The sequence below is a fragment of the Saccostrea echinata genome, unplaced genomic scaffold (genome assembly GCF_033153115.1).
Source record: "Saccostrea echinata isolate AGI-Se365-2 ecotype Australia unplaced genomic scaffold, CSIRO_AGI_Sech_v1 ptg000015l, whole genome shotgun sequence".
Lineage (NCBI taxonomy): Eukaryota > Metazoa > Mollusca > Bivalvia > Ostreida > Ostreidae > Saccostrea > Saccostrea echinata.
The window spans coordinates 11,810,534-11,836,752 of record NW_026889764.1 but is presented as its reverse complement, the minus strand read 5'-3'; the positions used below and the strand labels follow the sequence as shown (position 1 = coordinate 11,836,752).

At 33.1% G+C, this 26,219-nt stretch overlaps 1 protein-coding gene across 1 annotated transcript; it reads left to right on the top strand.

Moving 5' to 3' along the window:
- The first annotated feature begins 1,940 nt into the window (after positions 1-1,940).
- Positions 1,941-24,714, top strand: LOC133187527 (thioredoxin reductase 1, cytoplasmic-like). The gene is made up of 19 exons (XM_061322931.1): positions 1,941-2,024; positions 2,594-2,757; positions 8,116-8,176; positions 8,679-8,765; positions 15,078-15,205; positions 15,531-15,603; positions 16,320-16,388; positions 16,772-16,822; positions 16,942-16,979; positions 17,403-17,507; positions 18,228-18,343; positions 18,562-18,787; positions 19,314-19,403; positions 19,634-19,707; positions 20,064-20,220; positions 20,945-21,052; positions 21,593-21,688; positions 23,141-23,275; positions 23,491-24,714. The coding sequence occupies exons 2-19, from the start codon at positions 2,650-2,652 to the stop codon at positions 23,551-23,553; spliced, it is 1,785 nt and encodes a 594-aa protein (XP_061178915.1). The 5' UTR covers positions 1,941-2,024; positions 2,594-2,649; the 3' UTR covers positions 23,554-24,714.
- Positions 24,715-26,219: the final 1,505 nt, after the last annotated feature.

Sequence of the window (26,219 nt, the reverse complement as noted above, 5' to 3'; positions counted from 1 at the left end):
ACATGTCACGGTTTATCTTTCTGAAAGGTGTTGTCATAGGTAATGTTCATGTAAAGATGTGAAAACCCCATCTTCTCTCATTCAAAAGTTATTACCAAAGTAAAATTAATTTGAAAGAGCCTGTAGGTTAAACTTTCAGGTCAAGGTCACGAAGTAAAAAAAAAACAGTACATTCGGAAATGTAAATGCCCTATCTTATCTCAATATTTAAAATTATCAGTAATGTTAACATTTTTGAAAATTAAGTCAAACTTCAAGTTCAAGGTCACGGGGTTAAAATTCATAGTAAATTTGAAAAATGCCCGTCATGGGCAATTATAGTGTTAAATATGAATTCCCTATCTACACTCCTTCAAAAGTTAGCTGCAATGAAAAATGTTTGAAAATTAGGTCAAACTTCAAGATCAAAGGGTTGACTATCATAGCACGCTCGAAACTTTTTGACACAGGTAATTCACAAATATGAACACTCTATCAACTAGCTTGAAAATTAGGTCAATCTTGAAAGTCAAGGTCACGATTTTAAAAATCATAGTATGTTTGAAAACGTTTTGTCGCAGGTAATACACATGTCAAATATGAAAGCCCTATCTTTTCTCATTCAAAAGTTAAAGCCAATGTCAAAATTTACGCCAAGCTTCAAGAATGGAAAGGTCTTGTCACAGGTAATGAACAAGCTACATATGAAAGTCCTATTTTTCTCTTTCAAAAGTTATGACCAAGGTTAATGTTTGAAGAAGTCCTCCATTGATTGTAATTTGAGGCCCATAGAGGGTAGGTGGGTGGATGGGTCCAACTTATTTCAGTACCAGATTTTACTTTACCCTTATTTGACTATATACTGCAACCAAAAGGGGGAGGGACCAGCCTTACCATGAACATTTTCAATAGTAAAAAGTTATGTTTGGCAAAAAGTAGGGGGGCGAGGCAGGCCCCCTCCCCCGATGCTTGCATCGTATCTTAAAATTTATCCAAAATTTAAAAAGTTAATGTCATTTTCAAAGTAGTAGTAAATGCCCTTTAGTATAACAACCCTCGAACTTAAATTTTCAGTCACACTGATATACGAGTACATGTACCTCATAAAAATTTTTGCAACGTGAGGGTCTAGATACATGTATTTCTTTCTTAGAAGGGAAGTGATATGGTACTTTACATTCTTGGAATGTTTCCAGCCCTCCTGCTTTAGAATCTCGACCTTAAATGTCAAAACAAATAAAAATATCAACTGGAAGAGATTCAAAACTATGAGACAATTGCATTCAGAATAATTTGCCTTTAGTAAGATAATTCCTTTTTCAAAACCGCCATCTAGAACCCCCTATTCTGTCCTGAATCTTTTGAAAAAAAAAAATGAAAATAAACTACTTGACTGACAGCATTCTTCTTTTATGACTGTAACTATAAATATACTTTTGTTATGCAATGCACTGAGTTTTATAGGTGCGTATTGGAAATAATGGTAATTTTTTAAAAATTAATGATAATTAAGAATAATTTCTTTATTCAACTGTTATTTGGACTGTTTTTGCAAGATTTTACTTGCGAGGCAAGGGGAAAATAAATTATTTTTATGAGCACTGCTAATAGCAATATTGTTGAATTTTTTGATATATGAAAAACCATTTTTGATATCAGCTAGGGTCCCCTAATCTGTTTATTTTCTGATATCAGAAGTACAAAGAATATATTTTCAATGCATGGATATTCTGGGGCAACTGAACAGTTTTTTTTTTAAGAATTATTATTATTAGTTTATAGATCTATGTGTATGTATCCCCCTTTTTATCTCCTCCCGGTTTAAGATATTTTACTTCTTGGAAGGAAAATTTTGTGAACATTCTTGGAATGTCAACCCGGGAATGCCAGCGTGACGAGGCAGAAAATACATATGACGTCAGATTTGTACCACGTGGTTGGCAATATCTCTATACTTAGCTTAGGCCTTAGTTGGTTTAGTCTTGAAGGGGTCAGTAAATGAGACTCGTACTCGAAAGGAATCTGTCCATGCCAAATTAAGACAGGTAGACCTTTTTATATTAAAAATGATTTTGTATTCACTTACGATGTCACTTTGTTACAACATGTTTACAAATGGATAAAGTGTGAAGACACTTGATTGTCGGTTGGCCTAATAAGTTTAATTCAGTCTTTATTTGTTTATACTGTTATTCTTGAATCATAATATAAGAGGAAAACTGTAATTAACTGTACTTGCGTGAAAAACAAAGAGGAATATTGGTAATGAATGATTATAATGAATGGGACACTTTTTAGTTCGAATTTCCTCAGATTTGTAAACTTTTATAATTATGATGACCCGTCTTAAAGATTATTATTACATTGTATCACAATGCTAAACAGTTGGTAATGCTCATGCATGAACTCAAAAGACTCATGTCTTTGTTCATAGTATGATTCATGTATTTTTTTTTCTTTGGTGATGGTAAATGGTATATGCATGATGCATTCTGATTTTTCCACAGAAAAAAATATATATTTCAGCATGATGAACACGTTTTTAGTAAAATTGACTTAATATTTCTACAAAGATTTTATGTCAGATTTTTTTTTTTCTGCTTTTCACATGTAGTTTGAAACAATATAAAACGAATTAACAGAGATCGGAGTGAGGCTAGAGGAGGCAAGATGCCCCCCGTGTCTGGTAATGGGGGTCTGAAGGAGACCATCAGTGACTATGTCTCCAACAACAAGGTTATGATCTTCAGTAAAACCACATGTCCATTCTGTAAGAAGGTGAGCTACTCTACTAATGATGCTAATACTGCTAATACTAAATAGGTAGTTTTAATCTAGACAGAAAAACTGATTTTTGAATTTCTCTACGTATACTCCATGTTTTGAATTTATCTATTTAGTACCGGTGAAAGATATGTGAAGATGTTTTCCCTCCAAATCTGAGAAAATTAATTAACACTTATAAACTTATTTACTAAGATCCAATGCCAATTTATGAAAGAGTATTCAGAGAAGTAATTTGCCATTATTTGCCTTTACACAAGTCAAATAATGTTACTATGTACATGTATATGGTTACTCAGACTGAAGCTAAATATCACTTTCTGTGTATCATGTGTGTTTATTGGATACCTTTCATACTGGTGTAATGGCAAACAACTTCAGACACCCATCTTCACTTAAATTCAGCTATTAAGGAAATTTTTATCAAGTATTTGTAGTGCATAAAATGATACAATTTGCATCCTGTTTGTCAACCACATAGTTAAAATTTGCACATCATCAGACTTGGTTTATATATACTGTTATGTCGATCTATATAAAAAATGCTCATCCTTGCAGGTGTTTGACATGGTATAACAAAAATAGTTCAAATATCTGACGATTCAAAGCAAGTATTTACCAAGGAATTAAAAAAAAGATTTCTCGATATTCCTGGGGTTTTTTGCACGGGCATGAGCAGTAGAAAATTGCTTAATTAATTAATTTCAATGCTTTATAAAAGACACCACAGAATTTGACACATGTTTCATATTTGGATATTTTACTGCAGAAAGACAATGCAAACTAACATCTAAACTTTTACTCTAAACTCTAAATGTAGTGACTTCAACTTTTCTATCGTCAAGTTCACTCATTTGTGTAGCAATATATACCTTTATTTCCTATGTAGCTTGTAACACAAGCTTTGATTGGTTACAAAGTCTGATGTAAATTTTCAACTTGAGACGGTAGTAAAAAAATGTGACGTCACAATTAATGCATAGTTTCTATAAAAGCAGATAACATGAAGTCATGAAGCATTGTAGGACATAGTAAATCTTATATATAGCTTGAAACACAGTTGATTGGACTTGTTTAGAAAGACTTTAATCATGTTAATTGGGTACATATGAAATAAATTTGTTATCCAGGTCCATGCCTTCGGCCTCAGGGTATATGGAATAAAACCCAGGGTAAATCCCCATACACCCTTGATTGGACCTGGATAATAATAATATCACTTGCATGTTTAAGGGGAACAGGACATACCATAAAAAAAAATCAGTATATGATGAATTCTCTGTATATGGGTGTTTATTTTTTAGTTTCCAGACCTAATTTGGCACAGGAACTATTGAAATTTACTGCAAAGAATGTACCAATGTGTCCTTGATGTTTAGTCGACTGTTGGAGAACTGTTATTGTCTGGTTATTTTATATGCAAGGTAGTAGTGGTCTTTCAGACAGAAATATAGAAAATGTCGTACAGGAATATATGTTCACACATGGGTACAGTCCACTAATTGTTTTCCCATAGGCGGCAATGTAAACGTTTCTTCACATAGCAATGTCTCTAATTTTTGTTCAGCAGTGAGTGACCCCTCAAATCAAAGCACATCAAGTTGTCTTTCCTTGGTTAAAATCTCAAGGTGGCATGTCAGATTCGTTTTCCTGCAAAATGCGTCTGTCTGCGTTAACCTCTGAAAATGAAAGTGAAAGTAGGTGAATTCCAGACTTCTCACTGGTGTTATAATACATAAAATAATTCTGCTGATCTTCTTGATAAATTACATCTGCCAAGCTTTTTTGCAAGGGAACATACTCCTTATCAACAAGGATGAGGCTCAGTTTAATACATTATCACAGTTTTTTTTATTCAGGTCTGCAAATTAAGGAACTTTGTAATTTTTTCTGCACTACTTTCTTCCCTACCGATTCTAAAAATAATTAGAGGTATGTACCCACATATTTGTTGCATTAAAGTACCCTTTTTATACTGCAGCAGTTCATGAGGTTTTTTATTGAGAAGTTTATAGAAAAAAGGTGATAAATAATATCCTACTGTTTCCAGTTACAGAGAGCAATCATTGTTTCAGCTAGGGTATAGCTACCTGTGTTTTATTGATCCAAAGAAAATGTGTCTTGTAGAGAGATTAATATCAAATTGAGTCAGCACTTCATTATAAATCTTTCAACTTCAGCTTAATGACTTTATGATTAGTTTTTTTGAGATGGCCACATTTCCTAGAACTGTAAATTTTCTTTCTGCCTACTCACAGCTCTCATTAGGGATAAAAGAGGAAAGGATTTCAAATGCTTTCAAGATGTTGTCAGCAAGACAAATATTAATTTAACAGAATGCTTACATTAAAAAAGAAGAGCGTATTGATCAATATCCATAGCCTAATGGGTCACCTGAATGGAAATTTCTATTTATCATAGTTTAAAGAATATTTTGCCTCAGTGCACATATATCTGTATGTTTATCTGCCTTGAAAATATAGATGAGATCTCTATCTCTCCAACCTCCCAATAAAAAAAATACAAAAACAAATTAAGTTCTATTTCTTTGTAGCTTTTATATTATGTTTGAAAAAAGGAAAACATCTTTCACAGTCTAAAAAATCCAACATCATCTCTCTATATTTAGATGCATTTCATCTCTTGATAATTTGAAACTTTTTTTTTCAATCTTAAACATTTAGAGAGCACCTCAATTGACCCAAATATTAGCGAATAATGCATGAATAGTGAAAGTAAAATACAGTTTCATTGTGTTGTTATCTCCAACATGCTCACAGTTTTGTTAATTTTTAAAGCAGTTCATTATATCAGATGTAAGATAGTCCAAGGATGTACATCTCAAGGTGGAATCCCAATATCTGACAAAATTATCTGACAGGGGCTTATACATGTTATTGTGTAATACCTAGGTCACATTTAAGCCGATGGATGGGCGACCAAATTTTTATCGTATCATATGTTGAAAAACATGATCAGCCGACACTAGTATTGGGCAATGTGGAGCAGTCACATTAATCACTAGGAACACAGATAATTTTTAAAAAAAATTAAATTATTCATAAGTCAGCCAATGGTCGCCCAATCATCAAGAGCTGACCCGCAGTTTGATTTTCCTTGTCGGTCCACATTTACAAAAACCCAGTGGCTAAATGTCGACCAACCGACGACTGACTTAACAAACTGTCTGCAGATAGTCGGACATTGATCGAGGGTTGGTCGACGGACAATTCAAAGACTGCTTCAATTGAAGAAACAGTCACCAACACAGAAAAAAATTATAACTGGGCCCAACGGACACAAAATTGGTCTGCCAACGAAAAAATAGGTCAAAATTGGGCAAGATAATGGCCGATGAACTGCCAATTGTCACCTCAAAATCCGTCTGTCGTTGGTTGTTTTTTAAAATGTTACTGAGGTTTAAGGTTTAATTTGCAGATGTATAATTCTGCTTTTTTTTTTACTTTGGCACTTCACAGATGTTTGAATTTGTGTAAATAGAAGTTATATGTCTTTAGACTGTAATATATGCAATGTTCTTTTGATAAATGCATCATATTTCTTAAATTATTGATTTTACTGTTAATAATAATATAGCGAGTAATCTCTACAGTACATCTTACTTGAGACATTTCTTTTTCATGGTGAGTTTTTAGCTATTTGCTATAACAATGCCATGTGCTCATTATACTGCTTCATATTTCACATACATCTGTGACCATATCCAATAAGTTAGGCTTTAATATATATATACCTGAACATGTTAATGCAATGGTTTTTCAATTTGGTCAGTAAAATATAGCCTGATTGGTAATGAATGAGATTAATGACATGACATAACCGATAGGCATGATAAGATAGGCTAAGGTATACCTGTATATATTGTGTAGTCATTTTTACAATTTGTTCATTTAATGTGTAAATCTTGTTGAAAACATTATTTAGGCTATGACAAGTTTGACAGTCATTGGCCTTAAAAGTGTACATAATGACTTGTGCTTTTTTCAGTTTGATAATTTATTTTGGGGTAGGTTGCGGCAAAGAAAGCATGCATGTGCATGTAGTTAACATTTATTTCATTTAAGTAAAAAATCCTATTAATCTGCCAGACAAGATACATTTCCTGGTTGAAATCATACCAATGAAAGAAGAAACTAAAGTCAATAATTTTCCTAATTGCAAGTTTTGGAATATATATATATTGACCATTTTGATATTTCCGAGCTTGAAAACAAGATGTTAAAATTTTCTGCAAGCATCATTACCTGATGTTTTTGTATGTTACCATGGTAACTAAAAGATTCATGCTCTTTCATTTTATGTCAAGTGACAAAAATAAGTAAAAATTCCCCTTTGAGATAAGTAAATATAGATCTTGAATATTATATAAAATCTCCCATTGCAAGCCTCAGTCTAGATTTAATTCAGAGATCAAAAGTTGCTTTAACATGAATATGTGTACAGATTCAGATAATCATGATAATATGTCTTTAAATTTTTTTTTAGTGGATAAATCAAATTTAGAATTCTTGAAAGGAGTAAATTGTATCTGAAAGTAAAGAAATTCTTTTCATTTTTTAAAAGCAGATTCATCACAAATATGATATACCGGTAATTTGGTCATTATTTTTTTTCCCAGACGATTTCAACAGTTTAATTTGCTTGTTGTTTTTAGCTCACCTAGCTAAGCCAAAGGCTCAAATGAACTAATCTGATTGAAATTTGTCAGTTGTCTGTCATCGTCATTGTTGTTCTTGTCATAAAACTTTTCACATTTCATCTTCTTCTCAAGAACCATTGGGCCAGAAAAAATTCAAAATTTGTTCAAATCATGACCCCTAGGGATAGGGTGGGGACACTATAGATGATCAAATTTTTATAGGGGAGTAATATAGGAAATATCTTTTCAAAGAACAGCAATTCCATGATCAGTCACATTTATTTTTAAGCATCCTTAGGCAGTGTAGATTCAGGTTTTTTCAAATCATTTCCCCTTGGGTAGGATGAAGCCACACTATGTGATTTAAGTTTTACATAGGAATATACAGGGAAAAAAAATCTGCTGATAATGAACAGAAGTGGCATGGTGACTCAGGTGAGCATTGTGGCCCATGGGCCTCTCTCTTTTTCCATTCTAGTCGTAGTATCCCAATGATTATTAGGTTATTGGGCATTGATGGGTAATTTATTGGACATAAGGACATAAAGCAGTAAAATAAAACAGTTAAATAGACAGTTAGGAAAGAAAGATGACGTCAGAGAGGTCTGATTTCATAAATGGTAGTTGAACATTATGATATCTTATTGCTAAGAATGCTTTATTGATTTTTTTTAAAAATTTTCATTTTATAGGTGAAAGACTTGTTTAAGTCGATGAATGTAAGTTTTGAGGTGCTGGAATTGGATAAACAAGGTGAGTTTAAAACTGTCATTTCAACTATAACTTCTGTGTCCTACTCTTTGATTATAGTTTATATTTAGTATACACAGATTATAGATCAGCTATAAATGCTTGCTGAGGTGAACATTCAGATGAAATTAGTGAGAACTTGAGACTGTCCTTTGCATATTTTATAAAACTTTCAATTGACATTGCACAAGCAAGAAATACAGAAATCTTATTGATTTCTGAATCTGGACTGTCTTTTATTCTGGTTAATGGTTGTAACATTGTGTAATTTGTAGTACAACCATATAAGCTTTTCCACCTGAGCACAATTTTCTCTCAATCAATAAAATATGCATTGCCTCCTTTTACTGTTTCAATAATATTTATGCCTAGACAGAATTCAGAACATTGCCTCCAGGATCATCATTTCTGTCAGGTTAAAGATATCCGTGTGTTCTACATTTAGTACAGTGTGTGTTGTAATAGGATTTCCTGAATTTTGATGTGTTTTTTCTTATTCTGCTAGCTAATGGAAGTGACATACAGAATGCTTTGTTAGAGATTACAGGACAGAGGACAGTTCCTAACGTGTTTGTAGCAGGACAACATTTAGGTAGGTCTACATACATTTACCATGGCAACAGCCTGCAAAGGTCAATGACTGTTTTTTGTATGTTAGTACTATGTATAAGCTAATAATTTGTGAACAAGAAACACTGAGAAGTATAAGCATGTATATAATTATAAGGGTTCAGAAATTCAACTTCATATGAAAACTTATCTTTAGTTTTAGATTAAACCATAGAATATGTAAATGTAAAAAAAAAATGAATTTTAAAGAAAGGTATTTATTGGGACCCTGCATCAAGACGTGGATACCCTATTGTAATCACAAAGTCCATGTGTCCTTTTCTTCATTGTTAATTTTATGTGGTGCTATAACTTGATCACCTTTCATCTCTTTCTATTTCAACATAAGTGGTGAATAGCTAGAGATAGAGATAGACAAGTGTAGTTTTGGGGTCTTAAGGTGAAAGGTCAAGGTCATTTGTTCAGTTAGATACCATTATCATTGCTTATTTTTATGCAATATCTTGTATATGATAAATCTGAAAAATCTTTTTCTACTTACTAGAAAGATGGAGAGTAGATAGAAAATACTTACTGATTTTGGGTCGTTTGGTTGAGGTCAAGATTGTTGATAATCATTTTGATGTACATAACCAACTAGGGCATTTTGTTATAATCATTTATAAGTGTATAGGGAGAGAATGGTCAGAAAGATTTATGTATCGAGGTCAGTGGTCAAGGTCAAAGGTCCAGCAGCATTTTTTTTCCTTATATAACTGGTACCGATAAACGGTACCGTTCCCAATGCCAAAAAACGTTAATTTTTCCCAATTTTGAGACTAAAAATTCCCAATTCAACTGCCAAGCAACAGACGATGATGACATTGTATTTCTTTTTAAATGAAACATTGTACATGTTGTACAAGTTGACTAATTGTTTCACTTCCGCTTGAATCGAAAGCAGAGATTAGTCGTAATATGGCAGGACCTGTGGTGTAGACAGCGTAATGTCATACATTTTGACAAATTGAAAGCATGAAAATGTGAAAACAAGGGACAGTGATATGAAAAACAATAAATACTTGTTGTTTATTCTTTAAAACACGGGGTAATATGTAATGAAGTTGGAATAAACTGAAAATATGTTTCATTTGTTTAAATGCCAGAAAATTCTCCTTTGATCTACTTCGATGCTATTTTTCCCAACTGAACCGGTACCAGACCCTTTCCCAATGGGTAGAAAAAAATCGCTGTCCAGACTATAGATGTGGTTATTGTTATGCAATACAGTGTAACTATATAGATCTGTATCTTATAGATCTCATATATATATATATATATATATATATATATATATATATATATATATATATATATATATATATATATATATATATATATATATATTTATATATATATAGTGTATAGATGGAGAATAGTTTGAGGAAGGTATCTGTAAATTTTGGAATCATGGTTAAGGTCTAGGGATGAGATTAAGGATTACTATGAGCATTAATTTGTCATGCAATAACTTGAACATTTTGTAACCTAGCATAGGCATTTATACAGTTAATTAAATTGTTTTCTGCTGTGGAAAACATTTTTTTTTAATTTTTTTTTGCTAGAACTTCAACACTATTAGAATCTTTTTATAAGACCATTCCCAATTTACTGCAAGCCCTATCAGAGCAGAATTGCATAAATGTAACGTTGCATGCATTTAGGGATGATCACTACTAGATTATTACTTTAGTATGGAACTTTGCCTTACTTAAAGACAACATTTGTTGAGGTGAGCTCTGCAATTTCTGATTACCTGTTTTCTTAGGATGATGCTATCTCATGAGTGAATATAAATGTACCTTTCCGATTGCGAGGTCCTAATGTTAATTGAAGCAATATTCATTAATACATGTAGCAGTAACCTGAAGAATTCAAGGTCGATCTCCAAATAAAGTGATTGTTAAGTGTTCCCTGTAATTGGCAAGGCAACGTTCTATCTGCCTCATTACAATGATCCGTTTTGTGCTGAGTATCTCTAATGAGTACACAAGAACCACTAATGAGGTAATCAATTTTAATTTGTTTACAACTAAATTTGTTTTGTAAAGTTAGCAGATTTTTAAGATTTCCTAAAGATTTCCTTTCAAAATTGTAAAAAAAAAAATTGTCCAAATGGTTGAGGCTTCGTGTTGAAAGTGAAAAAAAATACTTAAAGACATCAAGTATCCTTATTCTGTTGAATTGGTTTGACCTGATGCTCTATTTACAAAATGAACCAAGGTCATTTGGATAGTATCAACATCAGAGAGATTATTATTAAAGCGACACAAAATGGGAAAATTTATAAAAATAGAATATTTTTGCATCATCCATGCAAATTTTGTTCAATTTTTGAAAGTATTAGGTTTCAGAAAATTACAGGTTTCAGAACCAAGGAAATCTACTTTTTTGGAAATTTTTTTTCTGCCCAAGACAAAAATATTGCTTCACTTCTTCCTCTTTTTTACACAGAAAAGTCCAAAGAAGTGATTTTCAGTACAGGTTGTGCAGGGATGAAAGAGATTCAAAGGCTTTAACTCAAAAGTTTCCAAAAAATTATTTTATGTCATGATTGAAAGTAGGCTAATTTAATGTACCGTAGGATGGAGTTGGTAAATTTTGTCCAAAAGTTAAACTTTCTGAGGCAGAATTTTACACATCTGTCAGAGAGGTAATTTTATACACACACACATAAAGTATTGGTATTTTAAGAATTTTATAAGGCCCAAGTATGTTCAGTCAATTTGTCTTGCAAGTCATCATTTTCTTTTCATATTATACATATATTGTACATGATGAATTATTGTGACATTTTTCATATTATTACATTTTCAACAGTGAAATACTGTGATTTATTAATTGAATAAAAGTGATATTCTCTCACAGTGTGAAAGGATACCAAAAATGATATTCTCTCACAGTGTGAAAGGATATCAAAGTAAGTAAAAAATAATTTCTGGCCTGTCATAAGATAGAGATAGTGACTAAGCATCTTGATAGAGCTAAAACTGCAAATTTCTTCCCAAATATGTTGCTAAAATCCATGCTATGTAATGTTTTCAGTCGCACAACTTCTAAGCTATGACGTTTCAACCGTTCATCTATGACGTCAAGCCTATGACACTGTGTTAAGAAAAGACAGAGGCAAAGGGAAAATCAAAGAAAATGTAATAAACAGAAAATTCAATGTTTTGTAGATGAATATGGAATTTAGTTCACTTGTGAGACAGGATTTTTTGATATTTTCACTCGTGCTTCGCACTTGTGAAAATATAAAAAAATCCTGTCCCACTTGTGAAATAAATTCCATATTCATCTACAAAACATTGAATATCCTCTATATATAATAGATTTTTTCCTCCCAGGAGGCATGCTATGTATATTTGTGTCCTTCAATTCTCTACCAAATGAATTCTGTTTGTTATTCACATATCTCTGTCAAAGAGCTGAAAAAGTTAACTAATAATGCTTGATAAGTAATTGATATTATTAAAAAGCCCTAAACCTCTTATTTGTGGAAGTACCTAAACTAATTAATAAACCTTTTTTTTTTATTCAAACATTTGTTCCCATGTGATATTCCTTGCTAGTATTAAATTGCTCTTCAGCTATGAATACAATCTAATTTTTGATGCAAATGAACAGCAGTATCTTAATTCAAGGATATGCATGTATGGCTATCTACTAATTAACTTTTCATCTGGAAACCGCTTCAATAAAAGAGCTGAGATTTAATCAGCTCGTGAATACCCAGGTGAAGATGAAAGTGTTAATACCTGCCTGACAGATAATTAAAAAAAACTTGGACTCTGATGACAGGCTTCATGAATTTCGTCTTGTGACCTTATAATGTTTAGCACTAATACACAAGCACTAATACACAAGAAATTGGTCAGTGTTTGTTTTTGCCGGAAATTGTTTCAAATTTAAGGAATAAGAGTTTATGATTGAAAAGATGCATGCAGCATGCTGTCAGATTATCGGGGAAATGTATGAGTAAGGGGATTGTTTCAGTGTGCAGGAATGGAAAAATGAGTATGATTAATATCGTAAATTGTGAGATGCTGAAAGGATCTATAATTTTGGGATTTTGGTGACATGATCATGATGTGTTTTATGTGTGGTAAGTGTTGGTATCTGTATTGATTTCCAAGAATTAGGAATTTTGAAGTGTTATGTTAATTAGTATAGTGAAGAGAAAATAAGCATTGCAATTAAGGAATGTTAAAATAAGCTTTTATCAAGGTATGCTAACATCACATGTGTTGTATTTCAAATATTCGAACGTAGATCAAGATTTATTGACATCATTTAATTTCCATATTATATAGCATCAATTTGGATGAAATTTTTAATAAGTGGAACTTACAGTGCTTTTTAGCTCACCTCAACGAAGTTGGGGGAGCTTATGTAATACCCTCAGCGTCAGTGTCGGCGTCCCAGGTTAAGGTTTTTAGAGCAGTTTTCTTTTCAAGTACTTCTATGGCCTATATTAGTCAGAGATGCATGGAGGATGCTTCTAATGTGTTTCATTGTACCAGTCAAGGTTTCAGATGCTGCAATTTCAGCTAAAGAATGACCAGGTTAATGTTTTTGGAGCAGGTTAAAGTTTTTGTAGCAGGTCTCATTTCCAAGTAACTATAAGCCCTATATTGACCAAACTTGCATGGATGATACATCTGAGGATGCACACTACTGAACTTGCTTCAAATGCTGGATCCGACCTACATTTTCCGAATGAGTGACTAGGTTAAAGTTTTTGGAGTAGATCTCATTTCCAAGTAACTATAAGCCCTATATTGACCAAACTTCAATGGATGATACATCTAAGGATGCACACTACTGGACTTGCTTCGGATGCTGGATCCGACGTATATTTTCCGGATGAGTGACTAGGTTAAAGTTTTTGGAGTAGATCTCATTTCCAAGTAACTATAAGCCCTATATTGACCAAACTTGCATGGATGATACATCTAAGGATGCACACTACTGGACTTGCTTCGGATGCTGAATCTGACCTATATTTTCCGGATGAGTGACCAGGTTAAAGTTTTTGGAGCAGATGTCATTTCCAAGTATCTATAAACCCTATATTGACCAAACTTGCATAGATGATACATCTAAGGATGTACACTACTGGACTTGCTTCGGATGCTGGATCTGACCTATATTTTCCGGATGAGTAACCAGGTTAAAGTTTTTGGAGCAGATCTCATTTCCAAGTAACTATAAGCCCTATATTGACTAAACTTGCATGGATGATACATCTAAGGATGCACACTACTGGACTTGCTTCGGATGCTGGATCTGACCTAAATTTTCCGGATGAGTGACCAGGTTAAAGTTTTTGGAGCAGATCTCATTTCCAAGTAACTATAAGGCCTATCTGAACCAAACTTGCATGGATGATGCATCAAGGGACGAACAATCTCAAAACTTGCTTCGGATGCTGGATTTGACTTACATTTTCTGGATGAGTGACTAGTTTTAAGTTTTCAGATAAGTCTATTCCCAAATAACTGCAAGCCCTATCAGACCAAAATTGCATAAATGTTGTATCTAGGGATGCACACTCCTAGATTATTAGTTTAGTGTGGGACTTTGCCTTACTTAAAGACAACATTCGTTGAGGTGAGCTCTGTAATCTCTGATTACCTATGTTTAATATATAATATAGTGTCATGATAATAAATAGATTGAGTTGGCAAGAAAAAACTGTCAGTGTTATTAGATGTTAGGAATATTGAGAGTCCAGTAATTAGCTGTTATTTTAGGTGCATGTTTTAAAGTCAATGTAATTGATGTTGCTGTTAGAGAAATTTCACAGGGCTATAAATATTGTGGAATTGTTTTACAGTTGAACTTTGTTATTTTGAACATTAATATCTCTAAGACCATGGATATGTTGAAGTGAGTTGGAAGTCTGAACTATTCTTCCTCTATCATGTATTTCAACCTTGATGTTTTGAATCCTTGGATGTCTCAAAGTTTTTTTCCCAGTCCCATTGAGTTTGAGATAACAAGGTCTGGGGCCAGTTTTAGTTGGCACCTGAAATTTTACTGGTTCCTGGGGACAAAATTTTACACAGAGAATTCAATGAACAAATATGTTGTCAAGGTTATTGTTCCCATGGGGACGTAAATTTGTATATAAGCACAGTGAGCGTGACCTATAAAATCCCAGAACATTGGTCAGAACAATCATGATTCCACAGTGAATTCCTTAGTGAACCCTGTTTTTTACATCCATTATTTATTATTTATTTTTTTCTGACTTGGATGTATGTAACGCAATGCTTTATATATATTTAAGGAGGATGCGATGATACACTGAAGGCTCACAAGGAAGGAAGACTCCAGCAGATGTTAAATATGGGAACTTCCTATGATTATGATCTAATTGTTATAGGTGGTGGATCAGGTGGTTTGGCAGCCTCTAAGGTATGTTATACAATATTCCTTTAAGATTTACTATTGATTTTTTTCTGCAGGTAAAAGATATAACTATAGAATAAAAATTTGTCTTGCTTTATGCTATGAAGTTTATGTAGTGTAGCTTATGTCGTAGAAGTCTTTTTTCATTTGTCCCATTTTTCATTTTACTTTGTTAATTAATGCTAGTAGTTATTTTGATCATATTATTGTAGGAGGCCTATCATACATTTTATTTAAGTTCACTAATAGTTATTCTAATCATGTTTATTGTAGGAGGCCTGTCATACATTTTATTTAAGTTCACTAATAGTTATTGTAATTTTTCCTGTAGGAGGCAGCAGGCCTTGGAAAGAAGGTGGCTGTATTTGATTTTGTCAAACCAACTCCAATAGGAACAACCTGGGGTATGGACAGTTTAGTGGAGGGAAAAGGGGGTGTCAAGAAAGTTTAAGTCTGGACATAAACATGATAAATGCACATAATATCTGTCTACTTGTTACATATTTTGATATAGTTATGCAAAAGTAAATAGTTGTTGAAGGTAAAATTTATTTTCAGCCATGTTAACGTATAACGGCTTGCAACCTTTTAGAGTCTGTTTTTAATGAAGTGACTTTAAAAATTTCATTTTTTTTAATCATGACATGTAATTTCACAAAGTGCAAAAACAAACAAAAATGCACCTGCAAGACTTGCACAACATATTATTTTGAGTACATTTATGATGTCAGGTAATGTTCTGCAAAAGAGGAAAATAAAATGAATACTGTAATTGTATTACATTTCACTGTGTATTCTATTTAGTGCCTTTCACTGACAGCATCTTCCGCTTAATCAAGTAATTCGCTAAATGTCTTGTTTACATATATTCATTATATATAAAGCACGTTCAGAAAGTGCTAATTCAAATCTATGCTAACTTGTTAAAAAATCAATTTCCGCCAAATATCGTACACACCAAATAAAATCTATTTACGGTATTCTAGCTCATAATTCTGTGCAGAGAAAGGATAAAAAAATTATATTAGACAAGAAACCTACTGGAAAGATATGAAATCTTACTGCACAGTAAATAAGAAGTACATGACATTGTTCATACAATGTCTGTACATTTTTGTAGGTTTGGGAGGGACTTGTGTCAATGTTGGATGTATCCCTAAGAAGCTGATGCATCAGGCTGCTATATTAGGTAAGGAAAGATTTGTCCTTTTGAACTGTTTCCAATCTACAGTCAGTTCTTGAATTATTGCTGTTAAATTCATCGTCATTCTCTCAATAACCCCATGATTTTTCAAGAACGTTTTTCCTGCTACATAAAATTCTTTTCATAACACAAAATTTCACACTCCCCCAACCTGCTTTCACAACAAACATCTCTTGATCTGTGTCTCTTAAATGTAGGTACGTGTAGTAATAGTGAATATTTGTGAAATAAAATGATATACAGTCATGCTTTTTTGTTCGTTAAATGATAGTATAGCTCATGGCAGTAGAGAAATAAGAGATTGAATCCTGCGTTTTGATGCCTTAATTGATTTCAAGTATTGATCATGTCTTCTTGAATTCTTTAAGGACATGGACTCCAGGATGCCCGTAACTTTGGATGGGAAGTCCCAGAAAATGGTCAGTTCAATACATAGGATTCTTTTGCCAGAAACTTGAACCTTTTTCTAAAATATATAATTATTTGAAGAAGATAATAAACTGCATGTTAATTCAGAATTCTACATTTTATTCTGCAGTTAAACATAATTGGACAACAATGAAGGATGCCATTCAGGTAAGTCATTGAACTGTGTACACCTGATGGTGTGCTCATTACTGTACACAGTAAATCTACGTTTATATTGATTTGTGTCTCATTAATGCATATGATATCAATAGAATAGTGCATGTGGAGAATTTAAGGAGAAATTGAAAAGACCAAATGATTGTGAATAATGAAAAACTTTACGATTTCTTTAATTGAATTTAACAGAAGTATGTAACATTTTTAATGCTGAATATGGAATATAGGCTAAAAGAAAATATGCTGAAATATATAACAATCAGGGGAAAAAAATTATCAGATATCCTTAATGCCCTTTTAAATTTTTATTCATAATACCAGGTAGTAGAATTTTATTTATTTTTGCACCCAGATCTGTGATATGATATGGGTGACAAACTGACGTTTGTAAAATCATGTACATATGTGTTACAGGATTACATTGGATCCCTAAACTGGGGATACAGGGTCCAGCTGAGGGACAAAAAGGTGGACTACCACAATGCTTATGCCGAGTTCATAGATGAACACACTATCAAGGTATAATATATAAACTCATTCACACAAGCACAGACTGTCTTTATTAAGCATATTGGACTGAATAAGTGATTGGGCTTAATAATTAACAGTGTTTGAAACTCACCATAAGGTTATAGCTAGACATGCAGGACCAATTGCTGATAAAAGTTGTCAGCCCTGCCAAAGATCTACAAGCCAGAGAAAGTAATTGCCTTTTTCAAAAATTATTTTTATTTACATACATTAGTATAATAAACCACATAAGTTGTTACATTGACTACCTTGTGTCTGGCAGGTGCCAATCCTAAAAAGTTGTTCAAAAGATGTGTTGTCTCTTCTATTGAAGTGATTATGAGTTCTGCCACTTTGCTTGTTACACTTTGCTACCCGGACAATAAAACAATATGAGACAGATTTATTAATGTAAATTTTTAATTACTGCTAATCACATACAGCAGGGTGTTGATACAAGCAAATTTGTTCCTGCGGCAAAATTTATGTATCTCAGGCTGTAGGACCAAGGTTATTTCAAACACTGCGATCAAGTAATGTAAAGTTTTAATAATGTCTATAGAAATTATATATTCTTCCTTTTTCTTATACAACACATTATGTATCGTGCAATGTGTGCTATATTATGTATAATCAAAATTTGAAAATTCACTTTGACATCTTGACAGTCAACATAAGATGCATGTATACAATGTATAATGAAAAATAATCGCTAGCTGTCTGTTGCAGGCTGTGAATAAGAAAGGCCAGGAGATAAAGAAGACAGCCAATCATTTTGTCCTAGCTATGGGGGAGAGACCCCGATACCCAGACATCCCAGGGGCCAAGGAATATGGAATCACTAGGTATGTTGAGGGTTAAAAGAATTGCTACATAATTTCATGTGAATGCCATGCATGTTTAAAATTATTTCACACTGAAAGATTACTAAAACTTGAATTTTATACGTGCATTTTTTTTAGCTGTCTAATTTTATTGTTTGTTTTTTTTTATGTAATATAAATGGCTGTTCATGACATGGTTAAATAAACATTTATATTAAAAGTTTTTTTACCTCTTATAGTGATGATCTGTTTTCCCTGCCATACTGTCCTGGGAAAACACTACTAGTGGGAGCTTCCTATGTATCCTTGGAGTGTGGGGGCTTTCTTCATGCCCTGGGGCTTAATGTCACCATTATGGTCCGGTCCATCCTGCTTCGAGGATTTGACCAGCAGATGGCAGAGAAGATTGGAGATTACATGGAACAGGAGGGGATCAACTTCATAAGGCCCTGTGTGCCTACCAAGGTTAATCCTCCTCATAGTACAGTTTTATCCATAGTTTTTTGGACGTTTTAGTTGGCAGTGGATGTGCATCACAAGATGTCAAACACTGACACATGTTGTATATGTTGCATCAAAACACAACTTACCTTTGAAAGTTTATATGGAAATAAGAGTTTTATAGTTCCATGATTATATGAGTGCAACTTGAAATTTAGGGGATTCATGTTTAGTTTATTGATAAAGTTTGTTTGAAGAAGAGCTCTTTGGAGTCTGAAATATGGGGATGGGGGGTCCATGACTATGAGTTAATTAACTGTAAGAGCATGAGGATTTGCAGATACACGTGTGCTATTTATCCTGATGTGTGTTTTATGTAAAAAAAAACTTAGCAGAGAAGATAGACCATCATTACAGATTACATGTATAATTTGTGCACAATTTTTCATCATCTGTTTTAAAAAAATAAAAATTGTATGGCTTATTATTGTTATTCACATCATCTGTGTGTGTGTTTAGCTTGCCTCACTTGACTTTTCTGAATTGACAGATTGAAAAGCTAGAGGATGGTAAGCCTGGGAAATACAGGGTAACAGGGAAATATGAAGATGGAATGGAGTTTACTGATGAATTTAACACTGTAAGCAATCATCAGAAGTAATTTTTGATTAAACTATAAATATGATGAATCGTTTTTTTTTTTTTTTTTTTTTTGATAAATATCTTAAAGTCGAAAATCAACTCCAATTTTTTAGGACTTTGTGAAAAAGAAATGTATTACAAAATTGGTTTCTACTTTTGTATATACCTGTACATGTAGTTGGAGACAACATTTATCTTTTGTTCTTAAATTCTTGATGCTGTTTTCAGGTGATATTTGCAATTGGAAGAGATCCATGTACATCAAGCATTGGTCTGGAAAAAGTGGGAGTTAAAACGAACAAGTGAGCAAGTTTATTACGTACAATTTCAAATATATAGGGCCATTCCAAGTATTTTCTCTCTATTCAGCTTATAATTGAAAAGCCTGTCTACTTACATGTAAACAAACACACACACAGACACAAACAAACCTACAGTGGCATATTTTTATCAATTTTTGAGAAAAAAAATTTAAAGCAAAATTCAAAATGTTGGGGAAAAAAACAAGTACTGAACCTGTGACCACAGAATTTATGTGTTTGAGTGTTTTTTCTCTGGTTTTGGCTTGTTCAAAGCAAGATGCACGCAGAGACTCAACGAATGGCGAACTACATAATATCCACCATTTTGCAAACATAGAAAACCACTTATCTTACAGGAATGGGTTTATCCCTGTGGATGAGGAGGAGAATACCAATGTGTCCAATATCTACGCTATCGGGGACATCTGTGAGGGGAAGCCTGAGCTGACTCCTGTAGCGATTCAGGCCGGAAAACTCCTGTCAAATAGACTGTATGGGCTCAGTAAGGAACTGGTGAGTTCTAACGCAGTAGTGAGTAGACTATACACAAGATCATCAGTTAAACAATTTCTTTTTCTTTTTTTTCTTTTTTTTTTGTTGTTGCTGTTTTAAAAATTCACTGCACCATATATTCTGGTTTTTTGGTTGGTTTATGTTGCACTTGAACTAAATTATTCTTGGTAAACATTATAACCTTGTTAAAACATAGTACCTGGATACATGGTTTTATTTTTTTTTTAACACACCTCCATTCACCTAGATATGCTACATGTACAATACTCTGATATACACACATTTAAAAATTTTTTTTTAAACACCTGTTTGAAGGTACCGTTTACATGTTCAATTAAGACACATACTACAAACAAAAAAAATGGATGCATGGATTGGTATACATTTTTGGACTTAATTTGGTTGTAATTGATGCTTACATCAAATCTCTAAATTATTGAGAAATTGTAGACTTTCTTTTATGTTCAAATTTCTTCCTTTTTGTCATCACTCTTATAAATCTGTACAAATTTTTCACACTTTATAGGACACTGCTGAGAAGCTTTGAATGAAAATTGAAATTTTATTCAGATAAACTTATTCATGTTACTTATGTAAACATAGACTTAGTTGTTTTTTGTTGTAGTTGTTTTTTTTTTTTTTTTTTGAAAATTAAGGTTTGTTTGCCATCTGTCCTGAAGAACATGTTACTCCAATCATGAATATTTTTTCTTTATTGATTTAGACTGATTACATCAATGTGCCAACCACAGTTTTCACCCCCCTAGAGTATGGCTGTATTGGTTACTCAGAGGAAGACGCCATCAAAAAGTTTGGGGAGGACAAACTTGAGGTAATTTAACATGGGATTTTCTTTTCTAAACATTGGAACTTTTTTCTTGTATATTTGCCTGGTGCTCGGCAAACTTTCATTTAAAAAAAACCCTCCAACAATCTGTTTTTTAGTGGTAACTAGGAAGTCAAGATATATTGATATGAATCAAGATAAAATGGCTATTTGAGTATTCAGAGGAGACTGAATAAAAATTGAGATTTAAATTAGTGTTGGATTGATGTTTGTATGTTTGATATATGAAACTGAAGTCCTTGTCATAAGTTTGATTTAGAAGTTCATGCTTGGCTTAACTTACCGTGAAATCATTAAAATTTGTGGAGGCCAATTTTCGTGGATAGCCTAAATTTTACAGGTTCGAGGGGATGTAATTTTGTGCATTCACTCATATCTACAAAAGGAAAGATTACTCGAGAACCCCAATTATTAATTCGTTAAGGTTGTGAATTGTGGATGCACTGCAGAGTACCCATGAATTCCACAAATTTTGAGCCACCACAAAATCTAATGATTCCACAATAACTGATTTCTTCATTGTAGGTTTATCACACCAACTTCTGGCCTCTGGAGTGGACAGTGGCCAAACGACCAGAGAATTCCTGCTATGCTAAACTCATCTGCCTCATTCCTGAAAAGGTATTATGTCTGATCTTGAATATCTTTATCTGCTGTTTTCATGCGCCATTCATCTGTCGTAAACTTTTGAACATTTTCTGTCTTCTCCTAAACTTCTGAGCCAGTTTTCAACCAATTTTTGTATATGTATTTATATGCATTTATGGGTATGGGGAACAAAAATTGTGAATTTCATAGTCTCTGCCTCCCTGGGACCTGAGGGATGGGGCCAAAACCATCAAAATTAATGTATGGTTAAGCATTGTAAATCTGGACTTTTGTGATCCTGAGCAAATCATCTGGGTTATTGAAGCATCCAGATTAATGTAAGGTTCCTCTTATAATTTGTAGAGAAATTGTGCCCAATCACCAGAACCCTTGACCAAGGGGCCATGAATTTCACAATTTTGGAAAAGGCACCCTTGCTCATGATAGCTATACACTTAATTTGTCTGCTCAATATACATTAGGAGATCATAACCATGCAATTTTACTATAAGAGCAATAGAGCCCCACACTAACACCAGATCCTTCAGGTAGAAGCATAGTTGTTCATCGTATCATTGCACTTAATATTGCCTGCAAAAAACATGGGGGAGGGATTTTTAAAGAATTTAGGCTTTTGCAATTTATGATCAATAGAGCCTCATCCTAACACCAGAAAACGTGTCATGAATTTCACAATTTCAGTAGAGGGCTTAATGCTGATTATTACAGTAAAACTCATTTAGTACGAACACGGATCTAGCGAATTCACGGATATAGCAAAATTTTCTTGGATCCCCAGCTATATAAATTTAACGAATTTCTTATACGGATATAACAAATTATGGATATTTCGAAGTAATTTCACAGGTCCCAGTGACTTCGTTATATCTGAGTTTTACTGTATCATGCCAGCAGTTTGCTTGATGTGGAGTAAGGAAGATTTTTTTTTTTTGAAAATTAGAGTGTGTCCTCTTTAATCTGGACACCAATAATCCAGATACTTCACTTTCCGAAGAAATTTGTGGGGAACAATTTTTTATTCATATATACCAAGTATGATCCGGATGATTTGCTTAGGAACAGAAGTGTCTGGATTAACAAAACTCAACTGTAAATCTACTTTCAGAGTTGTTGCAAATTACTAGACAACTATTTTGTTGATCAACGATTGTCCTATTTTTTTTGTTTATGAGCAACATCACCTCCTCTGTGAATTTAGTTTCTTTTATTATATAATCATCAAATGGCCATTCTATGGATCCTTTACATACTCAGCGACTGTTAAGGCCCTTGGGACTCTTCTTAAATTTGAGCATTACCGGTATTGAGATCTCAAAGAATTTATTGTTTGTTTGTTTATTTATTCCTTAAGCCATATGGCTTATCAGATTACATTTATACTCCGATGTTTTTTTTTTTAGCAAGTACAGCATTTTCCACCTTTTCTGTTATCTGTTTATGTATAATACTTACTTTGTTTTTCAGGAGAGGGTAATTGGCTTCCATGTATTAGGTCCCAATGCAGGGGAGGTGACACAGGGATTTGCAGTGGGGATGAGACTAGGGGCTAAGAAGTCTGACTTTGATGCCACTATTGGAATCCATCCTACTTGTGCAGAGGTTAGGAGTTGTACTTAATTCTCATTAAATTAAAACACCATATCATATGTATCAGTTTGAAAAAATAACATATCTGAACATGTTTAATTTTCAGAGCACATTTTCATTAAGAAATCTAAATTTTTATTCAACAGAAGTAAAGCTCATGAACTCCAAAAATATACATGTACTTTTTGTAAATGTACAAAGAATTCAAATTGATGCTCAATTTTTAGACCTTTACTACAATGAACGTGACCAAGAGAAGTGGAATGGACACTCAACAGTCGGGCTGCTGAGGTTAAACCCTGCCGCTGGACCAGCAAGCTCTAACCCCCACCCCAGGCCAAACTCTAGACTGTAAAACCCCCAGAACAAACTGTAGACTTAAATACATTCTTCATACTAATACACTTTGCTCTGTCATCTCATATCTACTTAAACAAATCTGGATATGGTTGATGATAGTAATTGCACATACATGTATCTTGTGATAAGCTTGTTGTAAAATGAGTAGGATGTTACATTGGAGAATTTCAATAGTAAAAACAGACATTGAGCCACAAAATGAGTGTACTATGCAATATCTGTATTGTTATACAGATATTGCATAGTACATATGTTTAATTTACAGATATTCATTTGCTAATCAATCGGAGTAGATATAATTTTTGTCATTTTAGTTTAGAAAAAATAATATTAGATTATCTGTTTATTCAAGAAGGAAAATCATGCTTTAATTATCAGGAAGAAAATCTTGGATCATATATGTCAAAGAATTTTGATATTAACATGTATTCTTTAATCTACTGATGCATGTATTTATACTGGCATTTATTTCATAAGTACATGTAGTTAATGAGAATTTAATCTGTACATTGCTTGGTATGTTTTTTTTACTATGTAGAGCTTCTCAGGTATTGAGAATGATTCCTTAATCATCTACATTTTCTAAATACTGTGTATTTAAAAGTTTATTTATTGAGTTTTAGCTTATTTTCCAGCATTGCTCACCATTTATTATGTAGATATTATTCTTTGGAAGAACTATTGAGCTGAGTTTACTTTTTTTGTAAAATTATTTTAGACATATTAAAATGAGTTCCATATATACTTTTATTGTATAGAGTGACATAAAATGCAAACATTTTAGAAGTGGCATTGCCACAAATATGTAATTTTCAGTAATCTTCACTGTTTTGTGATGGGGTGTGGAGTTAGAGCTTTCCGCGGCAGGAAAACGTCATCATTGGATTCCATGATAACCGTCTGTAACACGTGTGAAGTGTTCTTAATGAGGGACATACTCATCAACCTCAAAACGAGGCAGGGCATGACCTGATGTGACCGTTGCTATGGAAATCACATAATCAACAAGTGCTATCATTAAGTTGAAACTTGGTGTAAAACAATCTTGTTATATATTGCTTTTTGACATTAAATTTTTTGTTTCCAACACACTCGTATTTTTTCCCTATTGTTGCATGATAATAAATACTAGTATATGTAGGTATTTTTTTTTCTATTCCCATTAAGAAAATTACGAAAAGATAAGGGTCTAAAAGGCCTTAGTTTCTTGGATTTAAAGCAGTTCTTTCATTAACTGCGGATCAAGAGTTTGATATTGAGAACCCCCCCCCCCCTTTCTTTCAAAAACTGCGGATCAAGAGTTTGATATTGACAAGCCCCCCCCCCCCCCTTCTTTCATAAACTGCGGATCAAGAGTTTGATATTGACACCCCCCCCCCCCCCCCCTTTTAAGATAGAAATGCCATTTTTTTTGTGATAAACTTTGTATTTGTGTACCTGCGCCCAGCTAAATTGATTCTAGATTAATCTATTTGGACCACAGGCTCTTAAAACAATCTGGGCAAAAAGGTGAAAATACCAGTTTTTGCAAATATTGTCCAAGACCCTGTGATGTGGACTAGGGTATAATGTAATGGGCCAAACATAGACCTTGACACTTTGTCAGAATGGATTAAATGTATCAAATGGATGTTAAAATCTCGCATTAAGCAATTGAGGGGCAATATGAAAACCACTATCCTGTGTTCAATAGCTCAGAAGTGAAAAAAGAATTTAGACAGATTACACGATCAGATTGTTTTGGTTTCAGCTGACAAAGCAGGTAGCAACTTTGTTTTTGTTTGTAAATTGTAAGGCTCATTATTTTAATTGTATTTTAGAGAAATGGGATTAAATTCTACAAGTGGTAATATAACTTTTACCCAAAGCTCCCTTTCTAAGAAGGAAATTTTTCAAAATCATACGTCATTTTTAAATATTTTTAATATTCCCACAATCAAAATGAATTTGTATTACCATATTTATGCTGGATTCTAAACTTCTTAAAATCCCTTACAAACAAAGATACATACATGTAGCGGTTGCCAGTAAATGTTCTACTTCACCTCTTTAATCATCACTAAAATATTAACAGCAGTGAAGGAGAAACTTCTAGAATACTGTACAATATATTCAAGAAGTGGTGTAAATCAGATATGGATACTTAAAATTCCAAGGAACTTTTAGAAAATTTGAAATCACAAAATTTTACCAAAATCGATAACATAAAAACGTACGACCTTATTTCAACATTTTATACAACCATTTCCCACAATAAAGTCCAGGCTTTTTGACATTATTGACAGCTGTGTTGCAACCAAGCACTATTGAAATTACGACCACTTTTGAAATAATTCAATAGTGGAAGAGAGTGCATTTCAAAAACAGCACTATACTGTAACCACTAATGAAATACCGACCACTATTGATATAATTATTTATTGTGAAAATGTGTTTCAAAAACAACACTTTATTGCATCCACTACTGAAATAACAATCGTCTTTAAAATAACTATTTCAATAGTGGTAGCTAAGTCAATAAACTGATATTAAATTTAATATAGGAAAATAAAGTGGCAGGGTAAGATAAATATTAGCTTTGGAAACTACAGTGTGA

Coding starts and splice junctions, on each gene's coding strand:
- LOC133187527 (XM_061322931.1), top strand. CDS start 2,650: ATGCCCCCCGTGTCTGGTAATGGGGGTCTGAAGGAGACCATCAGTGAC. Junction 18,344..18,561: donor AAGGAATATGGAATCACTAG/GTATGTTGAGGG, acceptor TACCTCTTATAG/TGATGATCTGTTTTCCCTGC. Junction 19,404..19,633: donor TTACTGATGAATTTAACACT/GTAAGCAATCAT, acceptor TGCTGTTTTCAG/GTGATATTTGCAATTGGAAG.